The sequence below is a fragment of the Magnolia sinica genome, chromosome 7, assembly GCF_029962835.1.
Source record: "Magnolia sinica isolate HGM2019 chromosome 7, MsV1, whole genome shotgun sequence".
Taxonomy (NCBI): domain Eukaryota; kingdom Viridiplantae; phylum Streptophyta; class Magnoliopsida; order Magnoliales; family Magnoliaceae; genus Magnolia; species Magnolia sinica.
The window spans coordinates 9,386,986-9,403,121 of record NC_080579.1 but is presented as its reverse complement, the minus strand read 5'-3'; the positions used below and the strand labels follow the sequence as shown (position 1 = coordinate 9,403,121).

Below are 16,136 nucleotides of genomic sequence, written 5' to 3'. Positions count from 1 at the left end.
AAAAGCTTAAGCTTTTAAAGAAATTCTAATAAAGGAGAGATAAGGAGATAAGGACGAGCTACGTGGAGAGATTAGGACAAGCTACGTGGAGAGATAAGGACGAGCTACGTCCCCGATAGATGATGCGTTTCCTTAACTGCTTCTCCTTCAATAATGTTACCGTGAATGGATGGAACTTAAAATCCACATTATCAATACCAAATTTATTCATCTAAGTAAATGCATTAAATTACTTTAGTATACTTAGTGTATGAGTCACGACACAAAAATTTGGGATACATGCTTGGTACACGAATTTCGGATTGTGACAACTAGAGTGGTAGTGGAATTCACTGTATGAATGATTAAATTACTTTAGTATACTTGGTGTATGAGTTGTGACACAAAAATTTGGGATATGTGCTTGGTACCCGAATTTCAGATCGTGATAACTAGAGTGGTAGCAGAATTCACTGTATGAATGGCTTGGACATGAAGTGGCTAGGATGTGAGGTTGCTTGGACGTAGATGGGTGGAGTGGCGGTCTCTTGGAGGAGCTAGAGTGGTGCAAGGAAAGGGAGAGAGGTAATGGCCTGGAGCTCTCTCTCTCTCTCTCTCTCTCTCTATATATATATATATATATAGGGATGGAGAAAGAATGAATGGAAAGGGGTTCTCTCCCTTTCCCTTATTATGTGTGTGAAATTAGAGGGGAGAGTTATTATTGGTGAGGGAGTGGCAAAAGGAGAATTTGAAGGATCTCAGAGGGTACAAGGCTAGGTGGAGAGCTGTGGGGTACCAGGGAAGAGTGTCAAGTGTCACTATCTTATTGAGCCATGGTGCAGTAGGGAAAGTAATATGAGAGGGAGGGTGGGGCCGTTGGGGGAATTCAAAGGTTAGGCCCCTCAAATTAAGAGAAGAAACCCTTTCTAGTTTTCTCACCAACTCACCTACATGAACTCCAGTTGTACTAGCTGGTGGGCGGCATTAAGAGTGTCGCCTGTAGCATGCGCTTAGCTCTAGCTCGTAGTAGGTGCTCCAGTGGATCTTCTTTGGGGACGCGGATTTCATGGGAAAGCCTTTCCTAGGAAGTTCCTGTGTTAGGATGCTAGGTGGGGCCCACCATAATATTTGTGATAAATCTACTCCGTCCATACATTTTATGAGCTTATTTTAAGACACACGACAGAAAATGAGGTGGATTCAAAAATCAAGTAGGTCATGCCAGAGGGAAAATAGGGGAAAAAGTTTCCTACCATTGAAATCCTACTGGGCTCCACCTTGATGTTTATGTGCCATCCAAATGGTTTATGAGGTCATTCCCACTACGATGAAGTGAAAACAAGAAAATTTTAGCCTGATATGAAACTTTTTTGGCCGTAAAAATGTTTTAACGGTGGTGATTGTATCCCTATTGCTTCCTCTCGTGAGGCCCACTTGAGTTTTGGATCCACCTCATTTTCTGTCTCATGCCTTAAAATGAGCTCAGAAAACAGATGGACAGGATGAATTTCTCATAAACATTAAGGTGGATCCCACCTAGTATTCCACTAATACTGTAGGAATTTTCTGACAAAGGCTTTCAGAGGAAATCCTCGTCTCTTTTAGAGAAATATGTGGGTTTTATAAGGTTTTGGGCTCAGACTTGGACTTATACATAGACATAGATTTGACTTTGAGCTTAAATTTAAGCTAAACTTGCCTTGGGTATGGCTTGAATTTAGCTTAAATTCAAGTTAGATTTTGGCTTAGACCTTGCCTTAGGTTTGGCTTAGGGAATTGGGGGACATGGGACTCTACAAGAAAGGAGGGCGGAATCGACACTCGGTGGAACCCTTTGCCCACGGGAATCAAAGCCGACCGCAGGCAAAGTGTTCCTATTTAATTAAAATCACAAATGCCCTAACCGGCCGCCTCATTTCTTTCTCTCTCTGTGCTCGATCTACCTCTCTGCGCGCTCTCTCTCTCTCTCTCTCTCTCTCTCTCTCTACGCCTGATGTCCCTCTCCGCTCTCTCTCTGCACCTCTCTGTCTCCGCTCGATCTCTCTCTACCTCCCTCTACCTGCCTCTCCACTCTCGAACTCATCACCGACACTCTCCCTCTCTTTGCCATCTCTGTCTCTCTCAGTCTGTCTCTCCGTTTACAGATCTAAGACAGCAGAGCGATGAGAGATTGCAGCTGAGATTTCATCATCGGACGGCGTTCTTGCTATCCAAACCTCATTTCCATCTAAGGTGCTGATATATACACTGAATTTTCAGTGTATGTGCGTGCAAATCTCGGTTCTGTAAGAAGGGGTATTTTGTGTAATTTGGTTTTTGTATGCTTATGACTATGTACATTGGTAGTCCACTTCTGACATGACCTTCTCCTATCTTAATTTTTCGGATTCAAACCCATCATACACTGAGATTTCGAAGTATTAGTGTTGAATCTCTGTGTTTTTTTTTTTTTTTTTTTTTTTTTTTTTTTTTTTTAAGAGTGTTTTTTATGCAATTTCGGTTCGGTGTATGGGGTGCTTTCTGCATTTTGAGATGGCTGCATATGCAAGAGTATTTATTTTGGTAGTCCTCTTCTACCATGACCCACACTCGCACATTTTCGGATTCGGACCCATATCCATCAAAAAAGGTGGATATAATGAGCATATTAGGTTCGGTCCTTACTGTGGGGCCCACTTTGATATATTTATTGTAAATCTACGCCGTCCATCCGTTTTGCCAGATCATTTTAGTGTATTAGCACAAAAATTAAGTAGATCCAATTCGCAGGTGGACCACACTATAGGAAACAGATCCAATTTTGAATTTAGTGTTTGGATTATCATCTTCTGGTTTGATTTTATTGCCAGTGGGTTTGGGTTTGAGTGTAATTAGGTTTTCCACATCACTAAAGGGCCCCATATGGTCATATGCATGTGCATTTGAACATGTGTGCGTACATGTGAGCTACCATAGTGGAAATGATGCTAACTTTCGCTGACTTGATCCACATGCATATGCAAAAATTCAGATGCACAATCAGACAATAAATTACAAGGATATTACTAGTATATAGAAGGGCAAAATTTCAAACAGAGTATATGGAGTCATTTACCTTTAAGGCCAGCTCCAACACTTTTACCACTGCATTTATGCTTGAGATTTTCTTCTCATGTATTAGAATAAGAGGATCATCAAGTTCCTGTCGACACACACAACGCATATACTGTCAGAACAATGCAAATTTAAGAACATAAGATAAAGAGGAATCAAGGATGTCGTCCACACACATTTTTTTTATTTTTTTTTTCTGGTGGTCCAAATTTATGTTATATATTAATGGAGAGCTCATCCATTACTTGTTTCTGTCTCGTTCACCTAGTTAGATATGCCAAGAGTTCTGATTTGCAGGTCAGACACTTACAGCTGCATATGTTTTTACAGGTTCGAGATTTTTTTGCTGGTTAGCGTTCAAGAGTAAGACGGCTTGTTCGGCTATCACGGGAGAAAATATTCCTGGGATTGAGGACTCTGATAAAACTTTTCTGGAAAGCATTTTCAATTTAATGAGGAAGGAAGAGACATTCTCTGGGCAGGTGAAGTTGATGGAATGGGTTCTGCAAATACATAATTCTGTCGTGTTACACTGGTACTTACATCCCTTGTTTCTGAGCTTTAATTGATGATGTTAGAAAGTTGGTTCCCTTTTCTGAATGTAGTCATTCTATAATTTATTTTTTCAGGTTTTTGACCAAAGGTGGTATGATGATTTTAGCAACATGGTTGAGCAAAGCCGCTCTTGAAGAACAAACAACTATTATTCTTATCATTTTTAAGGTGCTTATTTTATTGCATGATTAGATTTATATTTTGCTTTGTCTGATATAAAAAGGCTTACCCTAGATGGGAACATATACACAGGTTCTTCATCACCTTCTATTACATAAGGCTTTGCCAGTACATATTTCATCCATATTACAAACTGTTAACAGGTTGCGATTTTACTGGACATCAGGTGGCACTTGTTGTGGCCTGCCTTATTTATTTCTATATTTACATCGATGTTGATAATACATATGGCATCACTTAAAATATTATTTTGAAGACTGCATTGTCTAGGTAACATTTATGTATGTCATTAAACCATATGGATTCTTGTACTTCGGTGGACTTCAGGGAGATTTGGCAAATTACCTTCAAAAGAAAGGACGTCTACAGCCTTCTAAAGCTCTTAGACTTGCTCTTGATATTGCTAGGTAAACTCATAACTTGATATTTGGCCACCAACTAATTGTTTATTAATTGAAGATGATGTGGTTTTCACTGACTTTGTTGGTGACAGCAAGTAATAAAAAGCTATATCGCTTTTCCCTTAGTTTTCTTTTCTTTTGTGGGGACCTATGATACCACCAAACCCACAAGATCTCACAGTGATGTATAGCTTCATCTACAATTGGGTCAGCAATTTGAACAATCTGGATTTCTGAACAGCTAAAAGTTGTAATTTATCAGATGTGTATCATTACAAGCTATGTAGCAGGTACTTTGTATTTAGAGAATTCTATAAGAATATCTGTATCTCGTGTTCTTTGAACTGACTCTGAACATGTCTCATCACATTCTGGAATCAGCCAGCTTGTTTTCTCCATATTGCAAAGTGGGACCGCATGGGACAACTTCCCGACAAATCAACAATCATTGTTTGGCGGTCTGAAACACAATGAATGGTGATTTGAAGTGTGAGCTAATTTTAACTGCTAATGTGTGCTACTTCTTCATGAATATAAAATTGCAGTTAGGTCCTCTTTAAGCTGGATTGGGCTTGGGCTGACCCTCTGGTTGGAATTGGTCAGGTCAAGTATGGTTACCTGATTTGGCAATTCTGCTTCTATCCTTGTGCTTCTCTGTTGGAATGTAACTCTTTAGAGATGGTAAGCTTGTTTTGCTCTTTCTCATTTTTTTTTTCTTTTTTTCTTTCTCTAACTTTTTGGTCCATGCAAAATTCATTTTTGGTAATCTTTTTGGTCCATGAACTTTGCACCATTCCTCAATTTGGTTTTCTTTTTGTTAGTTTCTATACCATGACTTGCATTGATCATTTAGCTTATTATGTGGAAGTTTTTCGGCACTTCTTTCTACTGTAGTTGTTTATCATTGTTATCTTATTCACTTTTCTACGCTAGATGAAAATTGTTGTTTCATGGAAGTAGATTGACAAATTTGCCTTCTATGTGTTGCATTTTGCAAGATTCTGAGCCTATATGATATTAAGGATGATGATATTGATAGTGTTTTTAATCATTCCTAGCCTTTGCTCTTTATAATTTTGATGAATAACAGTTTGTTATCTGTTTTCTTAGGAAACCTCTCATTACAAATATCATGTGGATGAACTTACCTTGTTCAGGCAAGTATCTATTTTCTCTTATGCAATGTGTTTCTAAAATTTATCATCATCACCAGAAAAAGGTAATAGTGTCTTTTTGCCATTGTCTAATCTTTTATTTTCCCTTGAACAGCTTTTACCCTTCTTTCAGAGCTTGGTAGTTTCAAGTTAAAATCCATTCATTACACTAGTAATCATAATTAAATTTGATCCAAACATGCCCTTAAATTGTCTTTTAAGATGTCATGTTGCAATAACAATGTACTCAAAACAATGGATTTCTTGACGAGTGGTCCAGATGATGGTTCTAATGCATATGTGATCATAACAAAAACAAGTACGACAACTCATCAGGTGGGCCACTCATTTATGAAAAAAAAAAAACTGATTTAGAATTACATAGAAATTGGTCACATACCCAGCTTGTCTGCAATTTCTTTTGGTCAATCACTATCTTTGGAGTGTTCAGATTTGAGAAGTGTACAGAAACCTTCACATGCATATAGATGCATTTGACATCTAAGTCAGGATTTGGCTAATTGGTATTCACTTTATGCTTTCTTTGCAAAGGTACATCTATACATCAGATTTCTTTCGAGTAGCTTGAGGAAAGGAGATTTATATCATGCAGAGGCAACTGCAAATTTATAGCGCTTATCATCCAAGTCCTGTCTTCCAACAATGTGTATGGTTCATCATCAGCTTTCTCACTTTCAACTTCCTGTCTCCATTGATAAATCCGTGAACTCTTGTTCCTCCTCTTAGATTGGCAGAAGTCTTAAACTTCTTTTTTATAATATATTTGTAGGCAATGAACTTTTGCAATTATTAGTTCCTGGTACCTGGGGATGCATGTACTCGGTTTCACTATCAGATACATTTCATTAATATTAGTAGATTTACATGGTATTTTTCTGCATTTGGTGTTTTTTCAAAGATTTAAATTGAACATTGAGAATATCATTGAGTGTATAATCAAAAGTATCCAAGCCAATGGTGGTGGTGAATACAGGAAATTCAAAACCTTTCTTGAAATATGTGGTAATACTCACAGTTTCTCTTGTACAGTCTCCGTGATTCTCTATTGTGGCTGATGGTCACATCCCACCAATTATGCCATTCAATACTGTAATTTTTTTCATTAACCATCTACTTTTTTCCAAACACACAGAAACAGAGGCTGAAGTACAGAAGCCTCAGAAGAACCAACTCCTACTACCAACATCACCCAGCCAACTAGTACAGAAGATAGACTCTGTTGCAAGTTCTATTATTAGTATTATTTCCACCTTTTAAGTTCTGAACATGAAGAGCATCTTTGTTGTTATTTGCTGCAAATTTTTTCATTAACCATCCACTTGAGTGTTTGTACACTTCTTTTTTTTTCAACAAAGTTACAGGTGGTGTGCTCCCACCTTTCTGTAAAAAATAAAAAATAAAAATAAAAATGAAAATGAAAGATTTGAGTTATGGAAAGAGTGGAAGAACTAAAGCCTGTTTTCTTGTAGTGCAAGCAACAAGTCGTATTGATTTTCATAACACTTACTGATCTTAAAAGGCACGTGCTAGCATTTATTTCACATAGGGCATCTCTCATTGCTGATTTCTATTGGCATTTCTATAGAATCTATACTTGATATGGGATTATATGTATCAAGTTCTTGGAAGGATGTCAAATAATGCTAAGTCCATGGAAATTTTACAAAGTAATTTTTAGAGGTTTATGATATCTGTATCTTTTGCCTAGCTGAATGCTAACCACCCTTGTCTGTTTCAGTCTCATTGATTTCTTTTCCATTTACTTTTCTTTTCTCATTAACCCTTGTGCAGATAAGTTGAATGTGTAACTATCTTCGCCTTGTTATGTTTCAAGGTGATTTTCACTGCCAACTTTGTTCGTTGACTTGGTTTGGCATGACTGACTAACTCAGTAAGCAATCAGATTCCACTTGCTACGCCCCACAATGATGCTTTATTTGTAATACGTCATGTACATCGGATTATGTAATACCTCTCCGTTTTCATCACATTATGTATACACCAAAACCCCATATGTGGGAGGGAACCTAGACATTGAGGGAGGGAACCTTGACATTGAACGGGGCAAACATGAAATTGAATGGGGCAAACATGAAATTCAGTGGGGGAAACATTAAATTCAGTGGGGAAAACATGAAATTGATCGGGCAAACTTGATTTTCAGTGGGGGAAACATGAAATTCAGCGGGGCAAATCATGAAATTCAACAAGTAAAACATGAAATTCAGCAGGAAAAACTACAAATTGAGCGGGGCAAACATGAAATTCAGCGGGGAAAACAGAAAATTCAGCAGGAAAAACTAAAAAATGAGTAGGGCAAACATGAAATTCAGCGGGGCAAACTAGGAATTTAGTGAGGCAAACTAAAAACTCAACGGGGCAAACTAGAAAATCAGCGGTGCAAACTAGGAATTCAACGGGGCAAACATGAAATTCAGTGGGGGAACAGAAAATTTAGCGGGAAAAACTAAAAAATGAGTGGGGCAAACATGAAATTCAGCGGGGGAAACATGAAATTTAGTAGGGCAAACTAGGAATTCAGCGGGGCAAACTAGAAAATCATTATGCCCACTGTTTCCTGTGGTATGATCCACTTGATATTTTGATATGCTTCAATTTGGGGCTCAACCCCTTAAATTAGATAGAAAAACGGATGGACGGCGTGGATATACTACAGGAAACGGATTGGCTACTCCCCTTGCCACCAGCCAATGGCTGGTGTTCAGTGCTTTGTGGGCCCCATCATGATGTATGTGTTTCAACCATGCCATCCATCTATTTTTACAGATCATTTTATGATATTATACAAAAAATGAGGTATATCCTGATCTCAATTGGACCACATTACAGGAAACAGTGTTTAATGAACATCGACCATTAAAAACTTTTTGGTGGCCATAAAAGTATTGGATCAAGATGATCTTTGTTTTTAGCCTTCATCTGGGTCTCTATGACCTAATAAACAGATTGGATTTCAAATAAACAGTGCAGTGGGCCTCGGGAGGATTTAAATGATGGATATCCAATCACGATTGTTTTCCTGTAGTGCAGTACATCTAAGATTTATATCCCTCTTATTTTTAGGATAAAGCCCTAAAATGAACTTTAAAAATGGATGAAACACATACATCACGGTGGGGCCCACAGAGCACCGACCACCAGCCACGTACATCATGGTGGGGCCCACATAGCACCGACCACACAGCCACGGGGCTGGTGTCAAGGGGATTAGCCAATCCGTTTCCTATACTACATACATTCAATGTGGGCCCAATTGAGTTTAAAATATACCTATGGTGCGCGCTTTCTTCATTGGACCGACCATTTTCAGAAGAAGATGAAATGTTGATAAGGGGGGCCCACAAAAAGGGTTTTTTTGGTCTTTCTAACAACAGTGAAACAACAGTGGAAAGGGAGAGGAAAAGCCACAACAGTGAAAAGGAGAGATATTTTCGTCATGGAATTCGGTCTCCGCACGTGCAAGTCTAAGTTCCAAAAGAAAGTTTGTATTGCTCCATAAATACCGCTGGATAAAAGGTGGGGTCTACAGTCACAAATTTCTCCTCCAAGGATTCATGAAGTTATGTGGAAAAACTTCCAAAAGCAAGGCATTCAACAATGGTAATGGCCACAGCCACCGCTGTTACTGTTATGAAACGCCCTTTATAAAAAAGGGTAAAAATAATTAAAAATTTAAATAATTAAAAAAAAAAAAACTGTATCTGTAACTAACCATTACGGGGCTTCTTTTTTTTTTCCCCTAACCGCAGCTATAGCCATTATAGCCCTGTAATGTGTAATGGTTCCCACCGTTATCATGACGTAAGGTCCGCTATGTAACTGCTTTTTAATAGCTTACATCATGACGCAATGTCCACTATGTAACTGTTTTTTAATAGCTTACATCATGACGCAATGTCCGCTATGTCACTGTTTGTTTTTTTTTTTTAATTGACCATAATCGGTATCACAACGGTAACAGCGGTGGCTGTTACAGATACTGTTACCAATACTGAAAACGGTGCAATTATCTAAGTTGCATTTTTGCTGGTAGGCATTTAGAGGTAAAGCAAGATGTAGTCACCAACACTGAACACTGGGTAAAGGTTATGATTAGAACGGTCCTATTGTGAAAGCCAGAGTTCCAGTTTTCCCTGCTAACACTCAAGCCACCAATTCAATATATGAATTGCAATTTTGAACATTAAGGGGCCGTTTGGATGGAAGTAGATAGAGGTAAATGGCATTTCAGGTTTGTTTGGATGGGAGTAAATGCATGGAAATGAAATAAGAGTAAATGGGCTTGTAAAAGAAATACTCCATACAAGATAGGATTTGGAAGCAAATGGGGCGAAATGCCTTTTTGAGCTAGCGTGAGTTAACAAAGGCGTGCACATTTCCATCGTATACATGGCACATTGTTGATTCTCCAAAACAATCAAATTATCAGCAACATCACTAAATCACACCAATAGAATGATCCAAACCATCCAAAGGTTGGCCATCTAAATGGATAGTTTAAAAACGTTGGCAAGTTGCTTGTTGTGATCCTTCACGGCTCACCTAAGACTCAAGATTTCCTCATTTTTGGCAAAGTATATATTTCAATGGGCTCATTGCAACCATTCTGCTAAATATCACGTATGTACACTAATTTTGGATATTAAAGCTCATTTGAGATATCACATATGTTCCTGTGAAAAATTCAAATGCATTCCAATTTCTTTCATTTACTACCATCCAAACAGAATATTTGGCTTTCAAATGCATTTCATTTACTCCCATCTAAACTGAATATTTGGATTTCAAATACATTTCATTTACTCCCATCCAAGCACGACTGAGCAAGCCATTTACTCCCAATTCATTCCATTTCCCGTTTACCTCATTTACAAGCTCCCAAACAAGCTAAAAATTTTACTATTTAAAATCCCTTTTTTCTTTTCTTTTTTCAAACAACAAATTTATCCATTAGATATCTTTTAATCACACTTAAAATAAAAATGACAAGACTATTAGGAAGGATACATGTACATGTATATGCAGCCATAATGTTTCTTGATAAAAATAACCAAGATCCAAAATAATAAGGACAAGAGAGACTGTTCATGGTACAAGCAGAACTTCCGGATTTCTTTCCTAGATGACTTCAACTCAGCCATCTGGAAGGACAAGCTCATAGCTGGACTTCCAAAGGGTTTTCCTGATCTTGTCCGATCATAAAACTTTTAATACTAAAAAAGGCCTACCCAAGAAAGGTCTCAAAGCATTAAGATGCAAACATAGCCTAGTTGTTTTCTTCCAGATGCATGTGATGAAAGAAGGCACATGAATGTTTTCTTCCAAAACAATAGTAACACCCAAAATCCAAAAATAAAAGAGTCACACCAAGTATACAATGTGATTTTGAGATGTTTCATTGGTTTCACGAAACACAAACCTTCCAATAAAACATTCACAACTTGTTGGCCTACTTCTTTTCCTTGTCAGCATCGGCAGTTTGCTTGGGTATCGGCTGAATCCTTACATAAGGGTTTCTTGTCAAAGTCTCTCCTCTTAAAGCAGCTACATATCGATCATTCGTGTCCTCCTTCCGCTGCAACTCCCCAAGATATTCAGCGAGTCTCTCCCGATTGACTTGTCCCATCATCTGAGTCAAAAGTTCAAGCAGTCTATCTTTCACAGTGGATTCCATCGAAGATCAATAAACAGAGGACCATTAAAATCATGCCTCGTATAACAAATTGGCTGCCATAAGTGAGCAAGGTATGGAAACATGACAAAGAACAGTATGCATTTAAATAATATATGAGGTCACACAAAGCCACAGCAATCACATTGTTGAGAGCGGCTGCCAAATTGCATTTCCATTTGAGAAATGGGGCCCAGCCACCACGAGCACTCTCAAGATTAATTTTACAATGATGCTACGGGGAGATGGAATGAGAGGCCGTTTTCAGATATCATTTTGATGAGGCTGCGGTATCCTATTCAGTTCCAGCAGGAATTACCGACTAATATGAAGTAGAAATCTCGTCGTACTCACTCCAACATCCAAAACTCTTCCATTCTTTTTTCGCTTGCACAGGGATAGTTGAAGGAGACTCCCTCAACATGACAGAGGATTTGCTACAGCACCAACTAGTCTAGGAAAGTGGCCAGTAATATTTTTTTAAAAAGAGCAACTTAGTTAAAGAAATTGGTGCTTTCATTGTTCATGTATACCTCTTTTTAGCAATTTCAATATTGATTCTGTAATATAAATTTTTTAATGGTTCAGTCTTCGAAAAACTTTCTTCAAGCATCATGTTAATCGTCCTTTTGTCACTAAAATTGGAGGAGCTCTTTGTAATAAGACAGGCTCTCTGGATTTACTCAATCCTATAAGATATCTAGGGATATTTGTGATCAATGTTGTAGCTTCTTTACATCTTTTGGTTACAGAATCATTAATCATCCAAAAAAAAAAGGTCAGTAGAGGATAATTCACATGTCTACAGTATCCAACCGGTCTTTGTTATATATAGTGCAGTTGCTTGAATGGGTGATTGATCTCTATAATCTGCAAAATCTTGAAAATTAATGGCCATGAAGCATGAAGCAAAGTGCCAACAGATTCGAATGTGGGAGTGGGGAAGTGTCTGTTTCAAAATGTAAACAAATATAAATAGGTAGGAAGAGGGAGCAGGGGCGAGTCTCTGAAGTGTGATTCGAAGCGGAAGTTGCACCTAGTTAGAAGGATCCCACAAGCTATTGACAGCTTCGTAAACAACCTAAACAGATGAGCAAATTTGTCACTTCAAAACATCATAAAAACTTGAAGGCATTGATAAACTGAAAGTATTTACTTAAGGAACAAGTGGATCATGTCCATAAATTCAGTGCAGGGAACGTAATTGTATGTAAGATTGAAGACTTGGGGAACGATCTCAACCTCAAAGGATATCTATGAGAATTGTATCCTAGAAGTAGTACTCATGCTAGACAATTAACAACTTGATTTAAAAGCTCAAATTGATAGAGCATGGCGAATCAATCCATTTATCTCATAGGTTATGTCCTTGGCCGAACCCCCCTTGTGGGCCCCAAATCACATGGGTTGGGTTCTGCTTCACACGAGCCACCCACCCCGAGTATGCTCCTGCATCCCAGGGGCCACCCCACTCGAGCCCGGTGTGAAAATACCCCTGCATTAATCATCCCCAGTGAGGAGTCTCAAACATGAGATCTTCTACTCTGATATCACTTTGATGCAGGACAAATAACTACTTGCTCCAAAAGCTCGAACTGATAAAGCATGGTGAATCAATCCCTTTATCTCATAGCCTAGGCCCCACATCTCATGGGTTAGGCCCTTGGTCGATCCCCCCTCATGCGCCCCAAATCACATGAGTTCTACCTCATACAAGCCACCCACCCCGAGTGTGCCCCTACATCCCACATGCCTCCCCACTCGAGCCCGATGTAAAAATGCCCCTACATTAGATGCATAGTTCCTTCAACTTGGCATGGCCCTCAATCGATCATCAAAGTATAACAATACTCTAAAATTTACGCTCTCAAAACATTATTCATATAGTAGAATGAGAGCTCTTCCACCTTTTGGACAACATTGCCATTCACATAAAAGGCATGGCCCACAAGTTTTACTTCATCATGCACATATGTTTTCAGGTATTTAAGAGATGGTTCTTACCCACATGCTGGCAACTATCTAGACTCTGAGCAATCTCATATTTCATGTTCAATGTGATTATAGAATAAAGAATCCTCCATCCAACTTAGCCCAGGAACACATATAAATCCAGATCGCAAACAATTATTTCTCCAGGGAATTATAAAGCCAAGATGCATCTGAGCATGAATAATGTCATGATGCATCTATTTTGTACAAGTGGGGACCACGTTCCATTGAATGTACAATTGATGTGATGGGTCCCACTTCAGATGTGATCTTATCCATCCCATCTATGGCCTTTCGAACCATGGCTATGTATCCACACTGCTTAAGGGGATGTATACAATTAAAACTCACATCTTCATCTACATCAACATTCATATTCACATCTCCATGCAAATCTATATCTTGAATTTAGCATCCACATTCATCACCACATCCACGCTCACATTTGCATTTTGTTAATTTCAAGTCCACATCTACATCTACATCCACATTAACATTTTCATTCATTCATATTCAACATTTACATTTACCTCATGTATCAACATCTACTCTTTGGTTCATTAAATTTAATAGTTAGACACACATACTCATCGATTATATTCAACATTAACATCTTCTCTTATTTTGTGCATGTGCATGTGCATGTGAGTGTGAATTTTAAATTATATGAGTGCAAGTGTGAAAGTGAATGTGCCTGCGGAAGTGAATGTAAATTTTTGATTGTATGAATGAAAATATGGAGGTAGATGAGAATGTTGAACTATATGAATGTAATTGTGGAGGTGAATGTGGAAGTGGTTGAGGTCCATAAATGTTGAATTGTTTGAATGAAAATATGGATGTGAAAGTGGTCGTGAATGTTGAATTGTATGAATATGAATGTGGGAGTGAATGTGCATATGCATGTGGAAGTGGAAGTGCTTGTGCTTGTGCATGTATATGTGGAAGTGGATGTGCACCGTGGAGTAGGTATGAGGGGGGTGAATCTCGCATGAGTAGTGTGCATCTCACCTGGTGGGGTGGATCCCCCCTAAGCATTGTGTCCACAATGCTTAGGCGGGATCCACCCCTCATAAATGCAATCCACATTGCTCAATTGGGATCAACCCCTCGTAAGTGAGATCCAAAATGTCTCAAGTGAGTTCCACCCCTCGAAAATGAGTTATAAAGTGTCTTAAGTGGTATCCACACTCATATTCACATCTTCATTCAATTCACTTCTATATTCACATATTCATCTAAATCCACATCTTGAATTCAACATTCACATTCACATCTACATTCACGTCCGCATCTAAACCACATTTTCATTCATTTAATTTTAAATCTACATCTACATTTACATTTATCCATATTCAACATTCACATCCATTGTTGCATTTAATATGTATTTTCATATTTTCATTCACAAAATTCAAAATACCCATTTACATTTATATTTTTATTAATTCTTGTGTTTTGTAGGTGTACTTCTACGTGAATATCCATGCATAAGTAACATTGTTCATTAATAGCGGACCAGGATGCCCATCTTCAAATAAAACAAAGAAACTCGTCTCAAAACTACCCATAAGGAGACCGGCGACAAAGAGATTCTATTTGAAAATTGATAAAATCCATCTTAATATAAGAATTTCAGTTTTCTATTTTTAGGAGTTATATAATTATTTGTATGTGTCATTCGTGCGACCAATTGTTTTTAAGAATGTTGTGATTTTTTTAGAATGAATGTACTCGTCATTTTTTTTTAATGATTATTAAATTGAATAAGGTGGAAGATAAGGTACAGGTGTTGGCAAGTAATTCGATAGGCTCAATGTCAAAGAAGACAAAGAAGTTCGTATCGAAATTAACCACACAAAAGCTGGGGATAGATAGATTTTATTTAAGAAAGAAGAATCCATCTTAATATAGGAATTTGTAGACAGATCATATTCTTTGAAAAAATGAGAGAAGATGTGAATGTTGAATAGAATGGATGAGTATGTGTATGTAACTACCGAATTGAATAAATTAAAGAGTGAATGAATATGTGGAATGCATGAAGTGGATGTGAATATTGAATATAAATGAATGAAAATGTGGATGTGGGCTTGGAATTTAAAAAATGTAAATGTTAGTGTGGTTATGAATGTGAATGTAAATATGAATGTTGAATTGAAAACATGGATGTGAATAAAGATGCGAATGTGGATATGTATGAAGATTTTAGCATGGGTGTGGATTCACCTGGGGGTGTGAATCTCCCCTAAGCACTGTGGATCCCCCTGAGACTACTAGGTGAAATCCATAATGCTCATGGGGGGATCCAAACCACCAGATGAGATTCGAACTGCTTAGGGGGGATCTACCCCCATCAGACCTACTCCCGGGTGAGATCCATAGTGCTTAAGGGAGATCCACACAACTTAATGGGATTTATACAATTTAAAATTCACAACCATGTTCACATGCACTTCCACATATGCATTCATAAAATTCAACATTGACAACCACATTCACATGCACACCACAAAAAACAACATTCACATCTACTTTCATGTCACATACTTCCACATTTTTACACCATACAATTCGCATCTACATGTATACAAATTCACTCTACTTCCACTTCCACAGTTTCATTCATATGACTCTACATCTACATCCACTTTCACAATTTTATACTATACCATTCAAAATTCACAACCAATACAATTGCATTTCCACATGCACATACAAATGTGAATGTTGAATATAAATAAATGAAAATGTTGATGTAGATGTAGATGCTGATGTGAATTGACAAAATACAAATATGGGTGTGGATGTCAATGTGAATGTGGTTGTGGATGTGAAAATGAATGTCGAATTGAATATGTGAATGTGGATGAAGATATGAAGATAGATGTGAATCTCCCGTGGGCAGTTTGGATCTCACCTGGTGGGGTGGATCCCTCCTGAGCACTGTAAATTGCACCTTGTAGTCCTAGGTGTGATTCAAAATGCTCAAGGGGTACTATCAGGTGTGATCCATAGTGCTTGGGGGGGATCCACCCCGCCAGGTGAGATCCACACTACCCAGAA

At 38.1% G+C, this 16,136-nt stretch overlaps 1 protein-coding gene and 1 long non-coding RNA gene across 6 annotated transcripts; one reads left to right on the top strand and one right to left on the bottom strand.

The window, feature by feature from the left end:
- The first annotated feature begins 1,977 nt into the window (after positions 1 to 1,977).
- On the top strand, positions 1,978 to 7,259 carry LOC131251019 (uncharacterized). 5 transcript variants are annotated; one of them, XM_058251462.1, is made up of 7 exons: positions 1,993 to 2,214; positions 3,406 to 3,610; positions 3,705 to 3,798; positions 4,138 to 4,217; positions 5,322 to 5,430; positions 5,918 to 6,032; positions 6,519 to 7,259. In XM_058251462.1, exons 2-6 carry the CDS (start codon positions 3,528 to 3,530, stop codon positions 5,996 to 5,998), a joined length of 447 nt encoding a protein of 148 aa, XP_058107445.1. In that variant the 5' UTR covers positions 1,993 to 2,214; positions 3,406 to 3,527; the 3' UTR covers positions 5,999 to 6,032; positions 6,519 to 7,259. The 5 variants fall into 5 exon arrangements, 1 of the variants encoding a protein (XP_058107445.1); XR_009173551.1 differs by adding an exon at positions 4,593 to 4,892 and having other exon boundaries at positions 1,995 to 2,214; positions 5,322 to 6,032; XR_009173552.1 differs by lacking the exon at positions 6,519 to 7,259 and adding an exon at positions 4,593 to 4,892 and having other exon boundaries at positions 1,978 to 2,214; positions 3,406 to 3,557; positions 5,322 to 6,382.
- Positions 7,260 to 10,603: 3,344 nt separating this feature from the next.
- On the bottom strand, positions 10,604 to 12,911 carry LOC131251018 (uncharacterized). Its single transcript, XR_009173548.1, has 2 exons — positions 12,115 to 12,911; positions 10,604 to 11,036 (listed from the first exon to the last, which is right to left on the bottom strand). It is a non-coding gene; the product is annotated as an uncharacterized LOC131251018 (long non-coding RNA).
- Between the last annotated feature and the right edge of the window lie 3,225 nt (positions 12,912 to 16,136).

Coding starts and splice junctions, on each gene's coding strand:
- LOC131251019 (XM_058251462.1), top strand. CDS start 3,528: ATGAGGAAGGAAGAGACATTCTCTGGGCAGGTGAAGTTGATGGAATGG. Junction 3,799..4,137: donor TTATTCTTATCATTTTTAAG/GTGCTTATTTTA, acceptor GGTGGACTTCAG/GGAGATTTGGCAAATTACCT. Junction 5,431..5,917: donor ATCATCATCACCAGAAAAAG/GTAATAGTGTCT, acceptor TTCTTTGCAAAG/GTACATCTATACATCAGATT.